Source organism: Chlamydotis macqueenii, chromosome 3 (assembly GCF_036417535.1).
Source record: "Chlamydotis macqueenii isolate bChlMac1 chromosome 3, bChlMac1.mat, whole genome shotgun sequence".
Taxonomy (NCBI): Eukaryota; Metazoa; Chordata; class Aves; order Otidiformes; family Otididae; genus Chlamydotis; species Chlamydotis macqueenii.
In genome coordinates, this window is record NC_141558.1 from 49295455 (window position 1) to 49315145 (window position 19691).

The 19691-nt window shown below is 36.4% G+C and overlaps 1 protein-coding gene across 2 annotated transcripts in view; it reads left to right on the top strand.

Moving 5' to 3' along the window:
- The window catches only part of AFG1L (AFG1 like ATPase), a 70419-nt gene that overhangs the window by 39325 nt on the left and 11403 nt on the right, over nt 1–19691 (top strand). For both annotated transcript variants that reach the window (XM_086744902.1, XM_086744903.1), the window contains 3 exons: nt 2848–2930; nt 6340–6410; nt 6667–6767. In XM_086744902.1, coding sequence (XP_086601028.1) covers nt 2848–2930; nt 6340–6410; nt 6667–6767 — 255 coding nt within the window. The remainder of the gene's footprint in view (nt 1–2847; nt 2931–6339; nt 6411–6666; nt 6768–19691) is intronic.

Below are 19691 nucleotides of genomic sequence, written 5' to 3' on the forward strand. Positions count from 1 at the left end.
ATAGATCTCTGAATGGAATGCTGCTATTGCCTTTCTGTCTGAAAGGTCCTATAGAATAGCCTGTATATAGCCCAGAATATCCAACAGCTATTTTAAAAATAAACTATGTAATGTTATATCACATGGAATCAGTAGTGGTACATTATTGTAGACATACAATACAAAGTTCACAGGGAAAAGAAATATCTTTCATTTATGTAACTGTTTGTAGCTTTAAAAGGGCCCAAAACCATAAATAAGCTTTCGAGCACATAAGCTGTTCTTAACTAGTGTAACTAATGATAGCAATTTTTCCTGAATAGTGATAATACTAATTATTTTTGAAGAAAGAGAAGAGGGAAAACAGAAGAAATGCATCTACTTCATAGCTCTTTCAGTAGTATTTACATGTGCAGTTCTTACCTCCAGAATTCATTCACTGTGACGTTAAATCATGAAGTCATGGAAGACTGTCAGTGCATTTAAGGAGTGATAAGTTTGTAAGCAGAACACGAGTGGACTAGAGTACCGTAGCACCAGCTGCTGATACATGTTTCAGCAAGCCACAGTGACCTGCAGAGCCCAGCCCGTATCAGTCTGTATCTGAGTGCACAGAATGTCTGCCCTACTCAGCAGTTGTTAGCAGCTGCTGTAAATATCAGCACAATAAATTTACACCAGCTACAGTGTTCAGGTGCACTTTTTTTTCTTTCAGCCGTACCATAACCATGCCATGCTCTTAAGTGTATGCAGTTCAGTGGTCACTCTTCACTCTATATGCAACACAATGCTGAGAGAGCAGCAGAGTTTGTAAACCCATCTTGAAGGCCAAAGAGAAGAGGCTGAACTGATGCAAAATTTCCTCTCCACTGCTTCCAGGAAAAAACCTCCAAAATTATAAACAGTCTTACTAAATGTTCAAGTATCTGAAGTTAATCTAAATAATTTCATAGTCCACATAGCTATAGTAATGTGTTTGTGGTTTTTTTCCGTACTAACATGAAGAAAATAATACTTGAGCTAATCTACTACTTTGGAAAAATAAAACATTAAGTGTAAAGATGCTGAGCATCAGTGCCTGGCAAAGAAAAGTGAAGTACACCAGCTTTGCTGTGAAATTTCAGGAATCTTCCTCCTAGCCTTGACTGCCAGACTGATGCTGAAGAAAAGCTTAAACGTCCTCCCTCCCTTGTGCACATTATTACATGCCTCTGGAACTTTTTTCTTTGTTATTCTCTTTCTTTGTAAGCTTTCACTAAAATAAAGAGACTAGATTATAACAATATTGTAGTACCAATGCTATTGTGTTTGCAATAGCCTTAGCCCAAGATAACGATTTGATTAGCATGGCTTTTTTACTTACCGGAATTAAAGATACATGGATTTTCCTGGGATTCTGTGCTTTCAGGATGATTTTTTTTTTTTCACCTTCTTCTTCAACTCTCTATCTTTGCAGAGAAGTTGGCGGTTTAAAATAGGTATAGAGTTTTCAGTAATAGTCAAGGACAAAAAATTAGTGCAATGAGTCATCGCAGTCACTACTGCAGATATTTGTAAGCTGTAAGTCCTGTGCATGCGTTTGTTCAAAAGGACCATTGTTCCTTAAATCACTGATGATCGTTCTTCTAAAATTTAAGGGATTTTATTTTTCCCTGCAATGTAGTTGCTATAAATGAGATTTGACATTTCCAATTTTGGTATTTCAGTGACCTCAAGGAGGCTTTGAAAAATTTGACACACAGAATGTGAAATACTTAATGAGAGTATTAAAGATAAACTAATGGTTCATAGTGCAGCAAAGCAGCAGAGTAATTTAGTAGATTCTAGCAATCCAAAGAATTTCAGTAGTGTTAAATTACCTACAAAAATGTTTTATTACTTTAATTACATTGTTGATAGAGGTATATTTTCTAAAATATTAGAACTTTTGCTCCCTTTCTTTTATAACTTCATTTGCTTCTAGCTATATAACATCCAGAAGTTGTGTATGTTGGCAGTAGTAATAACAGATAAGCAGAGCTATTCTCTTTGCCAGAGGGTGTAAAATCTTGATGCCACTGAGGTTAGTGAGAATTTTGCTCTCAGTCTCAGGCCTTGAATAAATGCAGCTGATTTTGAGTTTTCTAACAGAAGCAATTATTGTGGCTACTCAGCGACATTTATATCACACTTGGAATCTTACAGGTTGTTTGAAGGGAGGGAAAAAAAATGAACCTTTTCTGAGTCAGTTCAGACATTACAAAAATGAAGCAAGATCTTTTTGATTTAGAGCTTTGTTTATTCCCCTTTATGCTTCAGTCCATTTTGCAGCAAGACTTGGCATGGTTCATATGTTTGATATTTGACTCATAATTTTTTTAATCTTAGTAGAAGGAAAAGAAATAAATATTTTTAGCTTGTAAAGTAGAAGTAGTTTCAGTTGTCTCTGTTGCTAGATCTGTTAAACTCTTATTGCTCCTAATCTTCTATTTCTAAATATATGTTCTTTAATGTGAAAGTAATTATTTTTACATACACCCCCAACAAAGCACTACCCAGAGAGAACGAGTAATATCCACTCTCATTTAATTTCCTGTGCTTCCAATCTATATTAATTTTCTAGTTGATGGACTTCTGAAAATGATTACTTTTTGTTTTGGATATGTGAATGATTTCCAGCTTATTTCTTTGCTTTCATAATTGTAAAGACGACTTCAATTTAGTGTTCTTGATTTCAGTTTTGCAGATTATATTCATGCTGATGGTTTGTTACAGCAGTATGTCTTCTCTGTAACACAGGCAATAATAAATATAGCTTTGGCTTGAGGAAAGCTTTTTTTTTCTTTTTTTTTTTTCTTTTTTTTTTTTTTTTCTTTTTTGTCTCTGTAGAAATACTGCAGCACAGTCCAGCTTGATTCTGGAATAGACTACAGAAAACGAGTGCTTCCTGCTGCTGGAAAACTCTACTACCTGTAAGTTTATCTATGATACAGTATTTTTACTCTTTTTCCTTCTTATTAGCCAATAATTTCCTAGTCAATGGGAAATGAAAAATGTATAGTAGAATTAGCAGAGTGTGACTTTTCCTTTCTTTGCCTTCTGGTCCATTTTGTTCAGCAAACCGCCTTCCATTATGCCTTGATATTAACTTCATTAAACTACATTTTCAGTATCCACACTAGCATCATTTATAATGTGTGACTGAATAAAAACTAATTAGATTTTTTGGGGAGGTGTGGTGTTTGGAGAACTGAAGTGACAGATGGTTAGAAAGTAATGAATATCCTCTTGTAAGAGATTACACAATTCTCTTATAATAGAAGAACATCCTTATTGTATTTAAGTAATTAAGTATTTATAGAAATCCAATGACAAGGATTCATTTAATGTTGGGTGTTTCCAGTGCTGTGGATTAAAAAAACCCAACACTCTCCTATTTTGACAGATTGTTTCATGACAAAATTTTGTTAGCACTTTGTTCTGTATTTGCAAATAAATATATTTTAAAGTACATTCACAGTTGTGCTGATGGTTGCAGCATATATCTGCCTAATAGAAATATCTTCTTTTTTTTTTTTAATATTTTGAAACCTTTGCATTGCAGACATTTTTCTGTCTCGTATTTGCTCTTATAATATTTAAGCCATGACAACCTGAGCAAGGCAGACAACAGTAACTTAAAATGAGATTTATAGCCGTTATCTCTTTATCTCTTTCAACCCAACATACAATATTGATTTAAATGTCATGTTTCCATTAAGAAAGGTGCAGTATTGTCATCAATTTGACAGATATTTCAAGTGAAGTATGTCTATATCGCTTTATAAAGTTAGAAACTGTAGTGTTTGTCTGGAAGGAGGAGTACTCCCTAGCAGAATTACAACGGGTAGCTCTTTCTGCTTCTGGAAGGAAATGACGGAATTTTATATATGAAAAACAGGTCAAATGCAGGTTCTGTATTTGTACTCAAGAAAAGTAACTCTTGTTCTATATTCTTGCCTGACTCCACTGTCTTTAAGTTTTGTGGTGTCTGCTCGGAAGTACTGTTAGCTCAGCATTGCTCATTGTGGCTCTTGTTCCAATGTCTATACAGCTGTCCTTGCTTGTGGCTCTGCTTATTGCACCCGTTGCACTTTGTGACTTTCCATTTGATTATTCTGGAGAGCACCTACTATATTCTTTTCTCACTGCTCATACTCTGAAGACAGGAAGAGCATGTATGTGGTTTCTAGCAAGTAATAGGCTAAACATGGTGCCTGTGGCATCAGCTCTCAGAGAAAAAGAAATACGAACAAGCCCCAGGAGCAGTACGCAGCCAAAGTATTTCATGGTGTTCTGGTGTAAAAGTTGTGATCAAGTGAATGACAGAGATAAGTGATAAGTCTATCTCATATTCTCTCATTGGAAGGATGTTGGTTACTTCTAGAACTTGCCATGTAAATCATTAGGAAGCGGGGGGGGGGGGTGGGATATAATAAAAAATAATCCTGTAGCTGCCAATGGAAATAAGATACTTATTTCGTCGTCCTTTCTTTTTCTGAGGGAATCTCATTCATTCTTCTGTTCAAACCTGTTCATTGGAGCTTTCAGTCCTGCAGAACTAGCATAGTATGTGAGGATTTTTTTTTCTTTTACTTTGTTTTAAAATTAGGTACTATGCATTATTTTGCTACAGATTTTTGAAATTTTGTTAGCAGTCTTGCCCCCAAAACAAAATGTTCTTGCCAGTATGTCTGCATTCCCCTATTAATGGTTATTGTGTCATCATGGCATTTTTTAAGGTCCTCTTGATGCTTCATAATTTGTGTAGTCTTTTCTTCATTTAAAATATGCAACTAAGGGTTATTTAAAGCTGTTTCATACTCATCTGAAAGCAATCAGTGTAACACAATTAGAAGATTCCTGATCAAAGCAACTTCCTTGATCTCAGTTTCAGGTGTCTATTTTCAAAACAAACTTTATTGGCAGTTAGGTGCAGATATCCACCTAGGCATCATATTCGGCTCTTAACTTCTTGTAGCCTTTACATCAAACGTTTTGATAGTTCTGTGCATACACGTGTGCATAGTCTTCAATATATTTGCACTCTTTTTTCCCCTTTTCTGGCTTTTTTTCCCTTGTTTTGTCTGTTCTTTTTCATTTGTCGTGTGATAAGGAAGCAGCACACAAATATCAGTGTTGAGAGAAACTTTTTTTTTAAGTTACAATTTTATGTAATCTCTATTCAGAAAAGGTTTTTTAAAGTGTTTGAAATGGCACTTGCAGAAGTTTGTGAGTTTTTTCCAAATTCTTTGTACCTACAAGGTTTGCTATTGTTAAGCTTGAGCTAAAAAGTAGTTATTTCAGTTCTGCTGTTAACATTTTTAAGGTGCTTAAGGCCTAATGAACAGGAAAGTAATTGTGTAACATGCTGATCATCACTTGTCATTTAGAGGAGATCTAGAACTGTGTGAAGCAGTGCAACTTGAGTGCATCCACAATCTATAAAAGTAGACTTTTCACACCAAATGAGATAATACAAACTTCAGTGAAGTCTTCTACATCCTAGTTCTAGTTTATTGTCTACTGTAGCATTAATTTGCTATTCTCAGCTTCCACCTAGCTGAGAAAAAACAAACAGCTAGAAATATTATCTATCTTCTTTAAGAATGAAACACAAAAAGGCTGGCCCTGTAACCCATTCAGTGACAAAAAATATTATCTGCTCAGACTGATTTATAATTCTTGCTGCAACCAGAAGGTGAATATAAACTTTTAGTTCAACTCTCAGCACAGATATTTTGCATTTTCACTGTCTGTGGTTGGTCTTTTCCCAAATAGTATTTGGGACAGAGGGGGAAAACTGAAAATTACTAATGTGGAGATCATGCCAGTATTTTGAATTTCGTAGTTTAATCTTGCAAATTGTCTGATCAATACAATCAGTTAACTTGATTTCCAGCCCCCACCCCCCCACGCCAAAAGCTGCTCCAATATTTGATTTCACAAAGTCCCCTCTCAGAAATTTCAAACGATACTTCTTTAGGTGCTTGACTGCCTTGCCTTGTCTATTTGCTCTTATTTTGCATGCAAGATAGAGCCAGAAGCCTTTTTTCTCATTGTGTACACATAGTGTTAATGGATCTGCTCTGCATGTATTGCCTCATTACTGGAAGCAGCTCAAAACACAGAAGTCTTTCAGTGTATGCAAATAAGGCAGAATCATCTACCTGAGAGTTAATATTCTCTACTTTTAAGTGTATTCTAAATCTAATGTTTGTATTTAGAGCATAACATCCTGTTCTCTTTTTTGTGGGCAAAAAGCTAAGCAAGCTCAGGCAGCTGTTTCATGTTGGCTTCAAGTGTTATTAATTTCATATTCTATTATTCTTTTCACTGTAGCACAAGTGAAGCTGATGTGGAGGCTGTCATGGATAAGTTGTTTGATGAGCTGGCTCAGAAACAAAATGATTGTACGTAAGTTAATTTCTCTTGAAAGAGAATACATTTAGAACACAATGCCCAATCTCCACTGACCAATTAATAAGTTCCATTGCTGTATATGGGTTGATGCCACACTCAAGTGGCAGTCATTGTATCAGCATTTTGTCTAATTTATGTGTTGAATCATGTGCTATTATTCATCAAGCTATGCATTTCCTATCTGTAAGAGATGAATTTTATAGTAATTATCCAGAGAAGATTGAGTCTTTGTTCATGTTCCCATAGTAACTAGACCAAGGATTCTAAAAGTGCAAGGCAGAGAGCTGAGGCTGAATAAAGCGTGTGGAACCATTGCAGACTTCACGTTTGAAGAGCTGTGCGACAGAGTGAGTACCCAGTCAAATCTAGATCAGTTAACACTCAGACTTTTCACAGTTTAAGGGGAAAAAAAAGAAAACAAACCCCAAACACATACCTTGCTTTTTTTCCCAAGTCTTACTAAATTAAGAGTATAACTTGGAAAAAATTTGGATATAACAGGAAAAAATAATAATTCTGCAAAAGAAGAAGAAGAATTTTCTTTTTAATGATACAGTAAATTCACCCTTAAGTATATCACAGGTTATCTTCAAAAATCCTAATACAGTATGTGCCTGGGCTAACATCATTGCTCGTATATTAGCAGTCACAGCATGTCAATATGTAAATAGCATTCAAATACTGTTTTTAAAATCTGGAGTTTAAGCTGATACTCAAGCAAAGGAGTAGTAATCGTGGCACCAGTAGGGTAAAGCTGTTGTTGCATGCCTTAGTTGTGACTAGCTGTACAAGGGCTGCTTAGTCCCAGGCCTTCTCAAACTTTGCCAAATTTTTCTAAATACTGCCAGATTCTCTGCTAAACATGTGGAGTGTGATTCCTGAAAAGCTCTCTTTGTATATGACCGCCAGTGGGTTTGAAGACAGTCTGACAGAAGTTGCATTGTACTTCGGTGACATCTCTGCTGACACCTGAAGTTGTTGTTAAATGATCACAACTCTAAACTAGGCTATAGCACCTTTGATTCAGATGCTGACCATCTTTGGTTATAACATTTCGTTTTCACTTTTTTGTAGCTACCAAGTTGAAAACTGTTTGAACATAAATTTCACTGGTTATGTTTCAGACTGTGGGTTTTTGGCTTTGTTGGTTTTTAGTTTCAGACAAAACCAATTAGCCATTTGTGAGAATAGAGGTATGTCATGGGTAGACCAGCTTACTTTTCACTAAAAGGTTTGAGACTTTTTCTTCATTGTGCCTCTCTGTGTATCAAGAAGCTATGCTGCCAGCGAACACTTGTAACATTCTTTAGTCCAGTAAATGTCTTGTGTACTTAAATGGGATGATAAATTGCTTCTAAGGAGAAGTGCTCTGGTAGCTCACATGACAGCGGCCTTTAGTTTGGGTCTGAAGGTTCTGATCCTGTTGAAGAATTATGTGGGGTTCAGACCATCTTGGCGTAACAGAGCTGAGGTGCTTGGTTTGTGGTCAGAAAAAGCAACGAGAATCCTTATGAAAAGTTAAACATAACTTAATGGTATTTCCTCTAGTGAAATAATCACATGCTTTAATCGTAAAACAACACAGCAGACAATAAATGCTTTTCTTTAACAGTTTCCTCAGTCATCGCTTATTTTCTTTGCGTATGCCTCCCTTTGTTTCTACCTTTAATTGTTATATATAATTACTTATTTTGCCATTATTTTTCTCTTCAGGTCATTGATGTACCTTCATAAATATTACATTAGCCTATTGGTAAGGGGTATCATTGTGCTCACTTCGTAGGTAGAGAAGTGTAGTAATGAACTGTCCATTAAATTTGGATGAATGGCTTGAGTTGCCTCTAATATGATTTTTTTTTCATTAATATAAACTTTTGTAGGTCTTCATAGCAATAATAAAAAATTCCTATAGGGATAAGCCGCATTTAAGACATTGCCTGCCGCGTTGTTCAGTTTGCCCACCCTGTTGCCTTTAAAATCTTGCAAAAAAGCAAAAGAAAAATTCAGTTGTCAACCATGAAACCATGTTCCTTTTTTTCATTAAATCTTTCAACTGTTTGATGGAAAAATTTATACATGCAGTATCTCTTTTTACCAGTCAGAATGAGAAGTCATTCCCACTGATGCCACAGAAGAAAAGGAAAAATAGGTAGGATCCAGTAGAGTGCACTAGTGGTTTATAGCCTAAAAACCCCTCCAAAGTCAGGAGACATTCAACATGACAGGAAGTATAAAGTTATTGATATATATTCAAGTATGCTGGATACTGTTTCTGGAGGGATAAAGCAGAAAGCTATAGGAGACATAGCTGCAAGGTATTTGGTACTGCTTGTGGTACCAGATGGTAGGTAAGTTGACAGGCATCATGACTTGCAACTATTAAGAAAAAGGAAACTAGGAGGCTGAGAAAGATGTAATGGAAAGGAAGATCCACAAAAGAAAATGCTGGAGGGGAATTTGTTGGATTTGGCTAGAGTGACTATACAGGTTTCTTTGTGCAGAACGTACAGATCAAGTCCCATGGGAAGGCAGATTGTGTGAAGGGACATAGAGTGGGGAATCTTCCTAGCTGGAGCCTGTAGCAATCAGGAAGGGGCTTAAGTGACAGCCCAAGCAACACATCCTGGGTAGACAAATGCGATTTAAAGTTGATGTCATAGGAGCCAATTAAACTTATAACAGAATTGAAAACAAGATTTGCAGTTGGTTTTGTATCAGCTATAAGACCTGGTGACAAGCATGATAAAATGAGAAATTCTCATTAATGGGGAAAAATGAAACCTCGTGGGACAATACGTAAAATAAGTATGTGAAATCAGTGCTTACAGCCTACTTAAGGACAGAAGGGCTAAAAGAGGTGGAGGACAGCATGTAACGTTAAAGACACTGGTACCTGCCTTAAAGTTAATTAATACAAGGATCTTGAATACATATCAATCACTCTACTAATTAACAAACCCAAGAGGGTAGTACTCATAGAGGTCTGTTGCAGATAGAGAATGAGGTGCATTGCTTCTTGAGCACTTGACTATAAAAAGCATATAAAGAAAAAATACCGTTGTATGGGAAGCTTATGCTGTAGATGAAATGCAGAAAACGGTGAAATGTAATTAGCCTGAAAATTGCAAATGATAATTTTCTAACATAAAATGTACTACATCCAGTACAAGGTCGTTTGGTTTGAGCAGCTTTATGGGAGCTTAGTGATCAATTCATCTAGGAATTTGTGTTGCATAGGGACTATCTTCTCCATAATTTTCTAACATTCAGTGTAACCAAAAGATACTTCCAAACAGTGAAATTATGTATTTGAGTGTTCAGGAAGAGTAATTTTCAAAAGCAAAAGGGGAAATATGACCAAAACTAACTGGAAAGGGAAGTGTAAACAACAACAAAAAAGAACAAGTACTTCTTGAGGAAGAAGATAGTAAAAGTGTATCCTGTGTCACTGTCAAGACAAAATCAAAGAGGATGGAATGAATGGCAACTAGTTATGAAGTGTGACAAAATTAAAGAGAAACTAAAGATCATGAGCAAATATCAGCTCTAAGACTTTTTGTTGCTGTTGTTAAGTAAAATGGGAGTTTTGATATGGTTTATATTATCTGAACATTATTGACTTAGATGGAGATGGCTGAACTTTTAGTAATGATGTGGAAGAAGGAAAAGGTTTTGCAAAAATGCGTGTTCTAGGTGAAGCAGAGTGAAATATTTGTTTCACTAAAGGGTAATAAAATAACTTCCAGCCTGTTCATAGTCAGCATGTATTAAAAATAGCCTGCAGATACATTTTGCTTCGTTGAAGTCCTGGAAAACTAGGCTGACATCTGACTAGCTTTTTATTTTTTGATAAATGTTGGAGTGCAAGAAAAATTCCACAGTACTGGAAGAATGCTGCATATGGCAATATTAAAAAATAAACAAGCGAAATTCACACACGTGGTGACCAGTATAACTGCAGGCTGTTAGTCAGATTTTCGTCCAGAAAGGGTAATGGAGGAGCTGGTTCTGGATTCACACAGTGGATAAATAAAGAATGGAAGTGAAGTGAATTCCAGTCTCCGTGATTTTGTGGAAAACATTGAGTTTTGTAGATGCTGTTCTTACTGAGAAATCAGCATTATGCAGTGTCAAGAAAGTATTTGTTAAATGGATTGGTAAGTTAGTTAACTAGCATATAAAAAGAATTATTACTGAAGGATTGTTGCTGAGCGTGTAGCATTTCTAATGAGCACATTTTTATACTAAGCCCAGTACAATAGTTTTTTCCCCAGCAGTTTTGAATATAACATAAATGCTAATACAAATTTTCTGTAAATACAAAGTGATGTCTGTAGGGGAGGGAGGAGCAATGAAAATGAGGATGCTGTGTGCAACTTATTTCTCAGCAGAACTGAGATTTTTGGGGAGGATTTTGGATATGTTTTGTTTTGGCTTTTTTCAATCTAAGCAAACACAGATTTTTACATCTAGAAATTGGGAACGCAAGTCATACCTACAGGAGGAGGAGACTGTGTCCTCAGCGCAGTGACTTGGAAATAGATGTAAGCGTTGTAATGGGCAGGCAGCTGAAAAGGAGCTTCTGGTCCAGTGCTAGAGCATTTAGACCTCATTTCATCTGGGATAGGTTGAGTAGAAATAAAGAGGAGAGTAGAAAGATTGTTTTAATATTGAAAACATCTCATATGGATGGCAGAATGTTAGGTATGGTTTTGACATCAGAATTTTAGAAAAGACATTGAAAAACCTGACAAGACTGTTGAAAAAGCCACAAATCATTTGAGCTGGAGAACATGTGCCCTCAGATGACAGACTTCAATTTGTTCAGCTTATCAAAAAGAGAACTGGAAGATGGTTTTATAACATACAGCCATTTTCACAGGAAAAAAAAAAGTTATTAATGGGCTCCTAAATCTGGTAGAAGAAGGTATAATGAAAACCAGAGACATTCAGACTAAAAAAACCAAACCAAAACAAAAACAACCCTAAAACCCCACACCCATTCACACATTTGAAACAGTGAAGGAAGTCTCTTAGGCCTAGTAGAGGCTCCTTGTACTGTGTTTTGGGCCAAAACTGGGTGTCATTTGAGGAAGAGGTGTTTGAGCTAAGTACTAGTTCTTAGGCTTAACTGTCTCTAAAACTCAGGAAGCTGGACTATCTGGTGATCTCATCTGGTCTTAAATTGTCTGAAAATAGGGACACGAGAGAGACAGGGTCCCTGCTGCCTGTTGGCAACTATCTCACTGCATCTGCACACGCAGTAAGAGTTCAGCAGCCAGCAGGGGAAGGTGGCCAGTCCAGCTCAAGGGGATAACCCGCACTCAGCCCCCTCATGCTTTTGGGAGCAGATAATGCTTGCTCTACTCTCAGTCTGTGCAGTGAGTTCAGCCTGCGTTTTTCCAAGGCTTGTAACTTCCTTGGATTTGAGTGGGGTTTCACAGGACGTGTGTAAGACATTTTCCGTGATACCAAGCAACCTTGCTTCCAAATTTGACATTCCTGGCCCACAGCATGGAAGCACTACAACTTCTCACTGAGCCACTGCTGAAGAAAAGTCTAACTTGATGAGGAAGGTCTATAATAGACTCCCTTTCAGAAATACAATAATTGACTTAAACTTTTACAAATAAATATCCATTCACACACAGACGCATGTTCATATGAAGTCAGTGTGAGGCATCCATTCAGAATGGGAAAGTTTTTAAGATGGAAACTGGTTTTATAATGGAAGGTGGATATCAACTCTGTTTAGACTTTTGTTTGCATGTTTCCCATCTAGTAAATACAAGATGGCAACATTTTTTCTATGTTTGAAAAAGTTTACATTGTCAACATCTTCTGACAGAACAACTTAAAACATAATATAATTTTATTTAGTTAATGCAATTAACTTTGGTTAAACTTATTTCCTCTGTTAAATTTGGTTCATAATTCAAAAAACATTATTTTATCTAAGGTAGAGGGATAAGTGAGTGTAATGAAGGGAATAAATTGTTTTGTGAAGTTATTTTTTATTACGCTGAATTGTTGCAATATTATCTTGGAAGGTGGTTTTTTTTGAGTCTTCTGAAACTGGCATATTTCAATGCTAATGTGGTTCTTGATAATCATTGCAGCATGAGAAGACAACATTCTTCTCAAAACTTGGTAAATTGGTTCCTTTGGCTGTCTGTAGCCCTTAATGGTTCCAGGAAAAAAAAAAAAAGAATTTAAGTTTTGCGTGAGTCAATGTGTGAAAGGATGGATGCTTTTGTTATGTTAGAGAAATAGCTTATCGCCCAAATGACTTCGCGTTCACATCGTTGGGAGAGTGTGTCTTCTGCTCTGGTCTTGGATAACTGTTGCAGTGCAGTCCAGAGGGATAAATGTCCAGATCTAAAAACTCTATTTGTACTTGTTGGTGTAGGATTAAGGAGATGTGTTTGAAATTTCTCTATTTAGATAGTAACTTTTTTTAGATAGTAACTTTCGTAATACGATATTTTGTCTGAACAGTCTGTAAAACTTTTTCAAATTCAGTGATGTTTCCCTTTGAAATAAAATCAAAATTCTGTTTTAAAGAAAATATTAAAACTTTTTTTCACTTTGATATCACATGGTTTCATTAAATGTTTACCAATACATAATAGATGAAAATAGCACATCAGCAACTGGTAACTTTATACTACCTGAAACATCTTCTAGCTTTAAGTGGAATTTTCAAAATAACTGCTTTTGCAATTAATACTTGAAGACCCTGGGAGATAGAGTTGGTGCCCTTGTAGTATTATAGTCTTTCTTTTCTTTTTTCATGTGTTAGCATCAATTTTTTTCATGTCAAGAAGATAAGGAGTTATTTATGTCTAAAATAATGCATCAGATACTGCTAATTATCAGTTGTCCATTAATGTTTATAGAAACAAAATACAGAGAATATACTATATGCAATGCTGATGTGACATGCTGTTTTGGTAGAAAACATATTGTTACATTATTGTGTGCATCAAATTTTTGTATCATAGTTTTCCATTCGAAAATTCCAAGTTTTAGCTGATTTAGTTTAGATCAAATCCATACACTTAGCTTTTTTGCTTTACTATCTTATTTGAATATGTGAAAAACTAAAAAATGCTGAGTGAGAGGATATTGGTCTATTTTAGTTGCTTTAGAGCAGAATGAGAAGTAGTTTTTCAGATCTGACACACCAGGGTTTATGTGGCAGTATGGCACACGGTAGCTTTTGTTGCGGTTTGAAAGTGATTACCTGCTCACTAGAATGAAGTCCTGTAAATGTGCTGCTCCGGTGTAATCATCCAGGAGAACTATGCTTGGTTTTTATCAGAATGTTTCGTATCATACCATCTTTCTGAGGCCTCATGAAATGAACTCATGTAGCCAGCAAAGGCTAGGAGACACACCAAGCAGAACACCGACTAATGCTAACATTAACTTCCCCCATTCTTTGTGGCCTTTAATTAATTTCTTCCTGTTAGTTTATCCTTCTATACAATGAGGGATACATTTACCAATGGAGTCAGATTGTTGCAAAAACATAATTGGTGAATTTTTTTCATTGAGTTAGCATGTGAATAAAAGATCACCACGAAAGTGGATTTGAAGGAGCTGTTTCTTGACAAGCAAATAGTGTTTATAATTGTCCCTGACAAATTCTAGAAGGCTTTTTGGATGATTAGATCTGATAACTTTAAGTCAACAATGTGTTTATAAAAACCCCCTTTTTTTTCTTATCCCTTTTCTCAGCAGTTGTATGTATATCCAAAGTTCAGATGAAAATACTTTTAAAAATAAAATGTATGTATTAACTTGATTTTAAAATCTCAATATCCTAAACTAGCAATCCTGCAAATGTCAGTCGTACTGCCCCATCGGCGTTTCATTTCTCTGTGTTTGCACATAAAGGTCAGCATTCATTATGCCTTAGAAAAATCACCCTCTACCAGTCCTCTTTCTTCACTTCCCTTTTTAAAAATTTTGCTTAAAAATTGTGACGGTTTGTTTTGAATCTTTATCTGGTATAAATAATTTAGATAACAGTGTACCTTGTATGTAATTTTACAGGGTCCTAAGGAAGTAAGCAGGTACAGTCTTCCTCACAATATTATCTTTTAAAGTCTTCCTCTCCCTTGTGCATAGCAACTACTGCCCTCTGCTGGGAACACGGACTTCGGAGTGCACGCAAACACGTTTTAGCCTTTTCTCCACAAAAGTTGAGTAACTGTGTTTCATGGATCCTGTAGTCTTTTCAATGGGTAATTAAATATATCGTCTCATCCAACTGGTGAGTGTCAATGAACATAGTGTCTTAACACGATAGGAAAGTGTATCTATAAAACTGATTTTGAGAATGGGTAAACTAAAGGACCAACTGTCAAGTTAAATGAAAAGATTTAATACAGAAATTCATGCAAGTTCATGAACAGCAGGTCACTGGTACCTGGGCTATCAGCAAAGTATTGCCAGATGCATATCCTATTCTTAGATTCACCCTAGACAACTGCTTCTGGCCCCTAATAGAGGATATGGGGCTAAAGGAATCTGTAGAGTATATTATTTTTTAAGTAATTTAAATAATGTCATGTTTTCAGTTTGAGCTGGAAAACAGAGCAAGAGAATTTGAGTTACTAACCACTAGCAAACATACTACAGTATAACAAAGCTAAGAAAATAAATTAAATATCTACGTTGTAAAAGCTTATCTTACTGTGGTGTTTTTTTTTTTTTCTAAAAGTTGCTTAGCGTTTCTGTAACTGGCAAAATACAGTATTTGTGTAGATTAACACAACAGAGAAGTGGCAAATAGTTTCTGTTAAGTTGTTCCATTGCAATAAGCGCATTGTACAGACCAGGACAAAGATGCGTTTCCTTAACATGAATAGCTTACGCTTCAAAATGAAGGATGTAACTAAGCTTTAAAAAAAAAAAAAAGAAAGAATGAAAGAAAAAAGTCACCATTATCAAAGGAAACAAGTGATTTAGGAATGCAAGTGTCTGTCTTTAAGTCAATTGAATATCTCCTCTACATGATGACACAACTCAGCTGCATTTGCAGATTAATGATTCTGAATCATTTTGAGGGAATTACATTCATTAAAAACTGCTAAATGTATCCACTGTATAATTTGATGTCATCTTTAGGATTGTAAGATTGTTGGGTGTAGTTGTAAATAAACGTACCATGGAGTTGTTCAGGAGTGAGCACTATTTTCAGTAACTTTTTCGAATCATAGTTTTCCTTAGTTTGATTTTGATCTTAGGTTTATTCCCAGCTGGACATTAGCTTTTGCAGCTTAAGCACTGGACTGAGAGTCTGTCTTTCATTAGCCACATTTGCTTTAAAAATATAATAACTTTCTACATGCCTAAAAAAAGTTGCCTTACCTAACTCATAAGCATGTTTTATAAAGAAAGAAACTTACTAAAACTTATTAAGAAACTTATTTCAGGTGGAAATACTGTAATGTAGTAACACTGTTAGTTAAACCTCCTTTCTGTTTTATACCTTATTTTATGTCTATCAGGGCTTAATTTTAGAAAGCACTCCCTTCAGTTAAAGCTGCATGAACCTTGAGGTTTTAGGTCCTATACTTTATAGACCAGGGAATAAACAAAGACAAAATTTTTGAAGCTGATCTGGTTGAAGGTGTCCCTGCTCCTTGCAGGGAAGGTTGGACTAGATGGCCTTTAAAGTTCCCTTCCAACCTGAACTATTCTATGATTCTAGTTTTACGAGTTTACCTTTTTAATTCAATTTTTTGTTTCTTAAATGCCTGGATGTACTTTTTTTTTTTTTTAAAAAAAAAAAGCTTTGTTGACTGGGATTTAGAAATCTTAACAGTAAGTGCCAATATTTAAATAGACCTAAAACCAGAATGACCTATAAACCTAATTCCCATAGTTTCTAGGTTCTTTTGAAAACTGAAAAAATCACAAGAGCACTTGACTTGTGATCCAGTAGCTTATTTAAGGGGAACTTACATGTAACTTTGATGTATGTAGGTTTATTTCATAGAATCATAGAATGATTTGAGTTGGAAGGGCCCTTGAAGATCATCTAGTTCCAACCCCCTCCACCATGGGCAGGGACACCTTCCACTAGATCAGGTTGCTCAAAGCCCCATCCAACCTGGCCTTGAACACTTCCAGGAACGGGGCATCCGCAAAGTCAGTAGATAGCACTGTCGTACATGAATATAAAATTGTTCATGAATACAAAAAAAAAAGGCAAAAAAAAAAAAGCTGGAAGTTACAAGCATCTTCTTAATCAACAGAAGAGCAAAGATCTGAAACAACTTTCCACTATGAGAAATGTGACTAAAAAACTTATGCTGTAAGATCAAGCAAAATCAGTTCTTATCAGAATTCTGTGATGAGGTAACCTGAGATAGCAGGGGGCTGTACTTGATCCAGAGACATACGTTCTACCCCAGGCTTTATAGATCTCAGATTCCTGTTCTACTGATCATCTGTGTGAGTGGCAAAGCTGCGAAACAACTTACACAAAGAATGATGTGCAGTAGGTATAAGGTGATGTTGATAGCACCTTATAATGAAGTTAGGAAATTCCAGAATGACTGTTGCTTCTATTATTTGTGTTTATCCCTCGTTCCGCATGGGCACTAGAGTAATAATCATTGTCATGTGATATTGTAATTACATTATCACATACAGCTGAGTGTTGCCTTGCATAATTGGTTTCTGTCATAGTCTTCACCAGAGTTAGTGCATTATGCTATTCTTATTTAAAAAAAATCAAACAAACAAACCAGAAAACCCAACCAAACCTCCATATTTTCACTGTTGGCAATTGTAATCTTAATTTTCTGGACATTCTGTTTGAGACACTCAGGCCTAGATTGCCGTAGTCATGGCTCTAACTGAAGTCAGTGGGCATTGAACTTTTAACTGGTAGTGTTCCATGAAACCTGAAAAATCAACTTTCAGAGGTCTTTACCCTGGCATCAAGAGCTTGCATATGCTTTTAACTTTAATTTCTCTGTCCTCTGATTGTAAAATTGAGATAGTATCACTTTCCTGATTTTACAACCATAGTTGTGGAGATAAATTAATTACTGCAGGTGAAGTACCTAGCTGTTGTGGTAACAAAAGCCAAAGAAATGCATAATTCTTCTTCCACACAAGCATCTGAAAAGTCCATGAAAAATGAGATCTTGTGGCACACAAGAAGGGAGGACAAAATACTTACTGCCAAGTGTGCGTTATATGAGAACCACTGTTCTGCGTACTGGTGGGTCAAGGGTCCTGCGAGAGAGGGAAGCTCTTATTTTTGGTGTCTTCCTTCTTAGTAACTAAACCAGAATATTTTAAAAGAAAGAATAATGAATTAATTAGTGAATATTTTAACAAAAAGACTGTATAGCCTCATGTCAAGTAGTGTTCAAACAAGTTAAAATAATTATTTTAAAGTTGTAGACCAATTCATAATGCTTAGTTAGGCAACTCCAAAACAAAAGTGCATGTTGCTTTAATCTTTCCTCAGTATACTGTCTGATGTGATCTTTAATTACACAACGACATGCCTTTTTTTTTTCCCACCAAAAACCTTCAGTAAAACTTGATAAGAAATTGCCTTCTTTATTAAATTCTCAGTTTATTAATAATGCTTCAAATTATGTTCTCATCTTTGCCTGTAACTTACACAGCTTTCCAGTAGATTTGCACTGCCATCAGTGTCTTTAACCAGGTTAGCTGTGCCCTAACTATCTTACATTTTTATTTAAACTTCAGCATGCAGCTGCATCACAGATCATGCCTTAGGTTTTTCTACTCCTTTCCTGAATTATGGTCTTGAAATGCTACCTCAGTGCTCTGTTTTATCAGCCCTACTAGTGATAGAATGTGGCTCCTTTGGAAACAACAGAAAGAGCTTTATAATTTTTTGTTGTTGTTGTTATTGCTTAATGTCTAAGTTGTAAATATTATCTGGTTTTAAACTGTATTTTGGTTTTAGGAAGTTTTGGAGTGTTGGATTATCTGCACTAAATTGTAGTTATTGTCAATCAGAACTCTTCAGGATGTTATTGGAACAGGCCCTGGAATATCTTCCAACACAAACAAAAATAAATTTTCTCTTGAGATGAAATATCTTTTTCTAACGTGTGTAAAGTGTTCTGTATTCTTCAGACAATCTCTAAAAGATGAGCTACTTTGTCACTGATGAGTCAACAAAGAAGGATGCTTTATACTTTAATTAAATGGAATATATAATAGGAACAGGAGAAGACTAACTCTTAAAACAGTCCACAGAGAGCTCCAAATAATAAACATCCTACTTGAACTGAGATGATGATAGCTGAAAATGCATTAAGTAGGCAGAGAAACAAAAACAAATGAAGGTGAGAACTCTGTCAAGCAGGCTGAAGTGGAGTAAACACTTTGTCAGGAGCATAGCCCATGTTAGTGCTAATGCATTTTGCATTAGTGTGATGCCAGTCATAGCATCAGGGATTCGTTTAGGTTGGAAGAGACCTTTAAGATCATCAGGCCCAACAGTTAACTCAGCACTGCCAAGTCCACCACTAAACCATGTCCCTAAGCACCACATCCACATGTCTTTTAACCATTTCTAGGGATGGTGACTCCACCACCTCCCTGGGCAGCCTGTTCAAATGCTTGACCACTCTCAGTAAAGAAAATTTTCCTAATATCCAGTCTAAACCTCCGCTGGTGCAACTTGAGATCATTTCCTCTCGTCCTATGGCTTGTTACTTGGGAGAAGAGATCAACACCGACCTCGCTACAGTCTCCTTTCAGGTAGTTGTAGAGAGTGATAAAGTCTCCACGCAGCTTCCTTTTCTCCAGACTAAACAACCCCAGTTCCCTCAGCCACTCCTCACAGGACTTGCGCTCCAGACCCTTCAGCAGCTTTGTTGCCCCTTTCTGGACATAATCCAGCTCCTCAATGTCTTTCTTGTAGTGAGGGGGCCAAATCTGAACATGATACACTGATGCCAAGTAAAGGAGGACGATTACTTCCCTACTCCTGCTGGCCACACTGTTTCTGATACAGCCCAGGATGCTATTGGCCCTTTTGGCCACTTGGGCACACTGCTGGCTCACGTTCAGCTGGCTGTTGACCAACACCCCCAGGTCCTTTTCTGCTGGGCAGCTTTCCAGCTGCTCTTCCCCAAGCCTGTAGCAGTGCATGGGGTTGTTGTGACACAAGTGCAGGATGCAGCACTTGGCCTTGTTGAACCTCATACAGGTGGCCTTGGCCCATCAATCCAGCCAGTCCAGATCGCTCTGTAAAG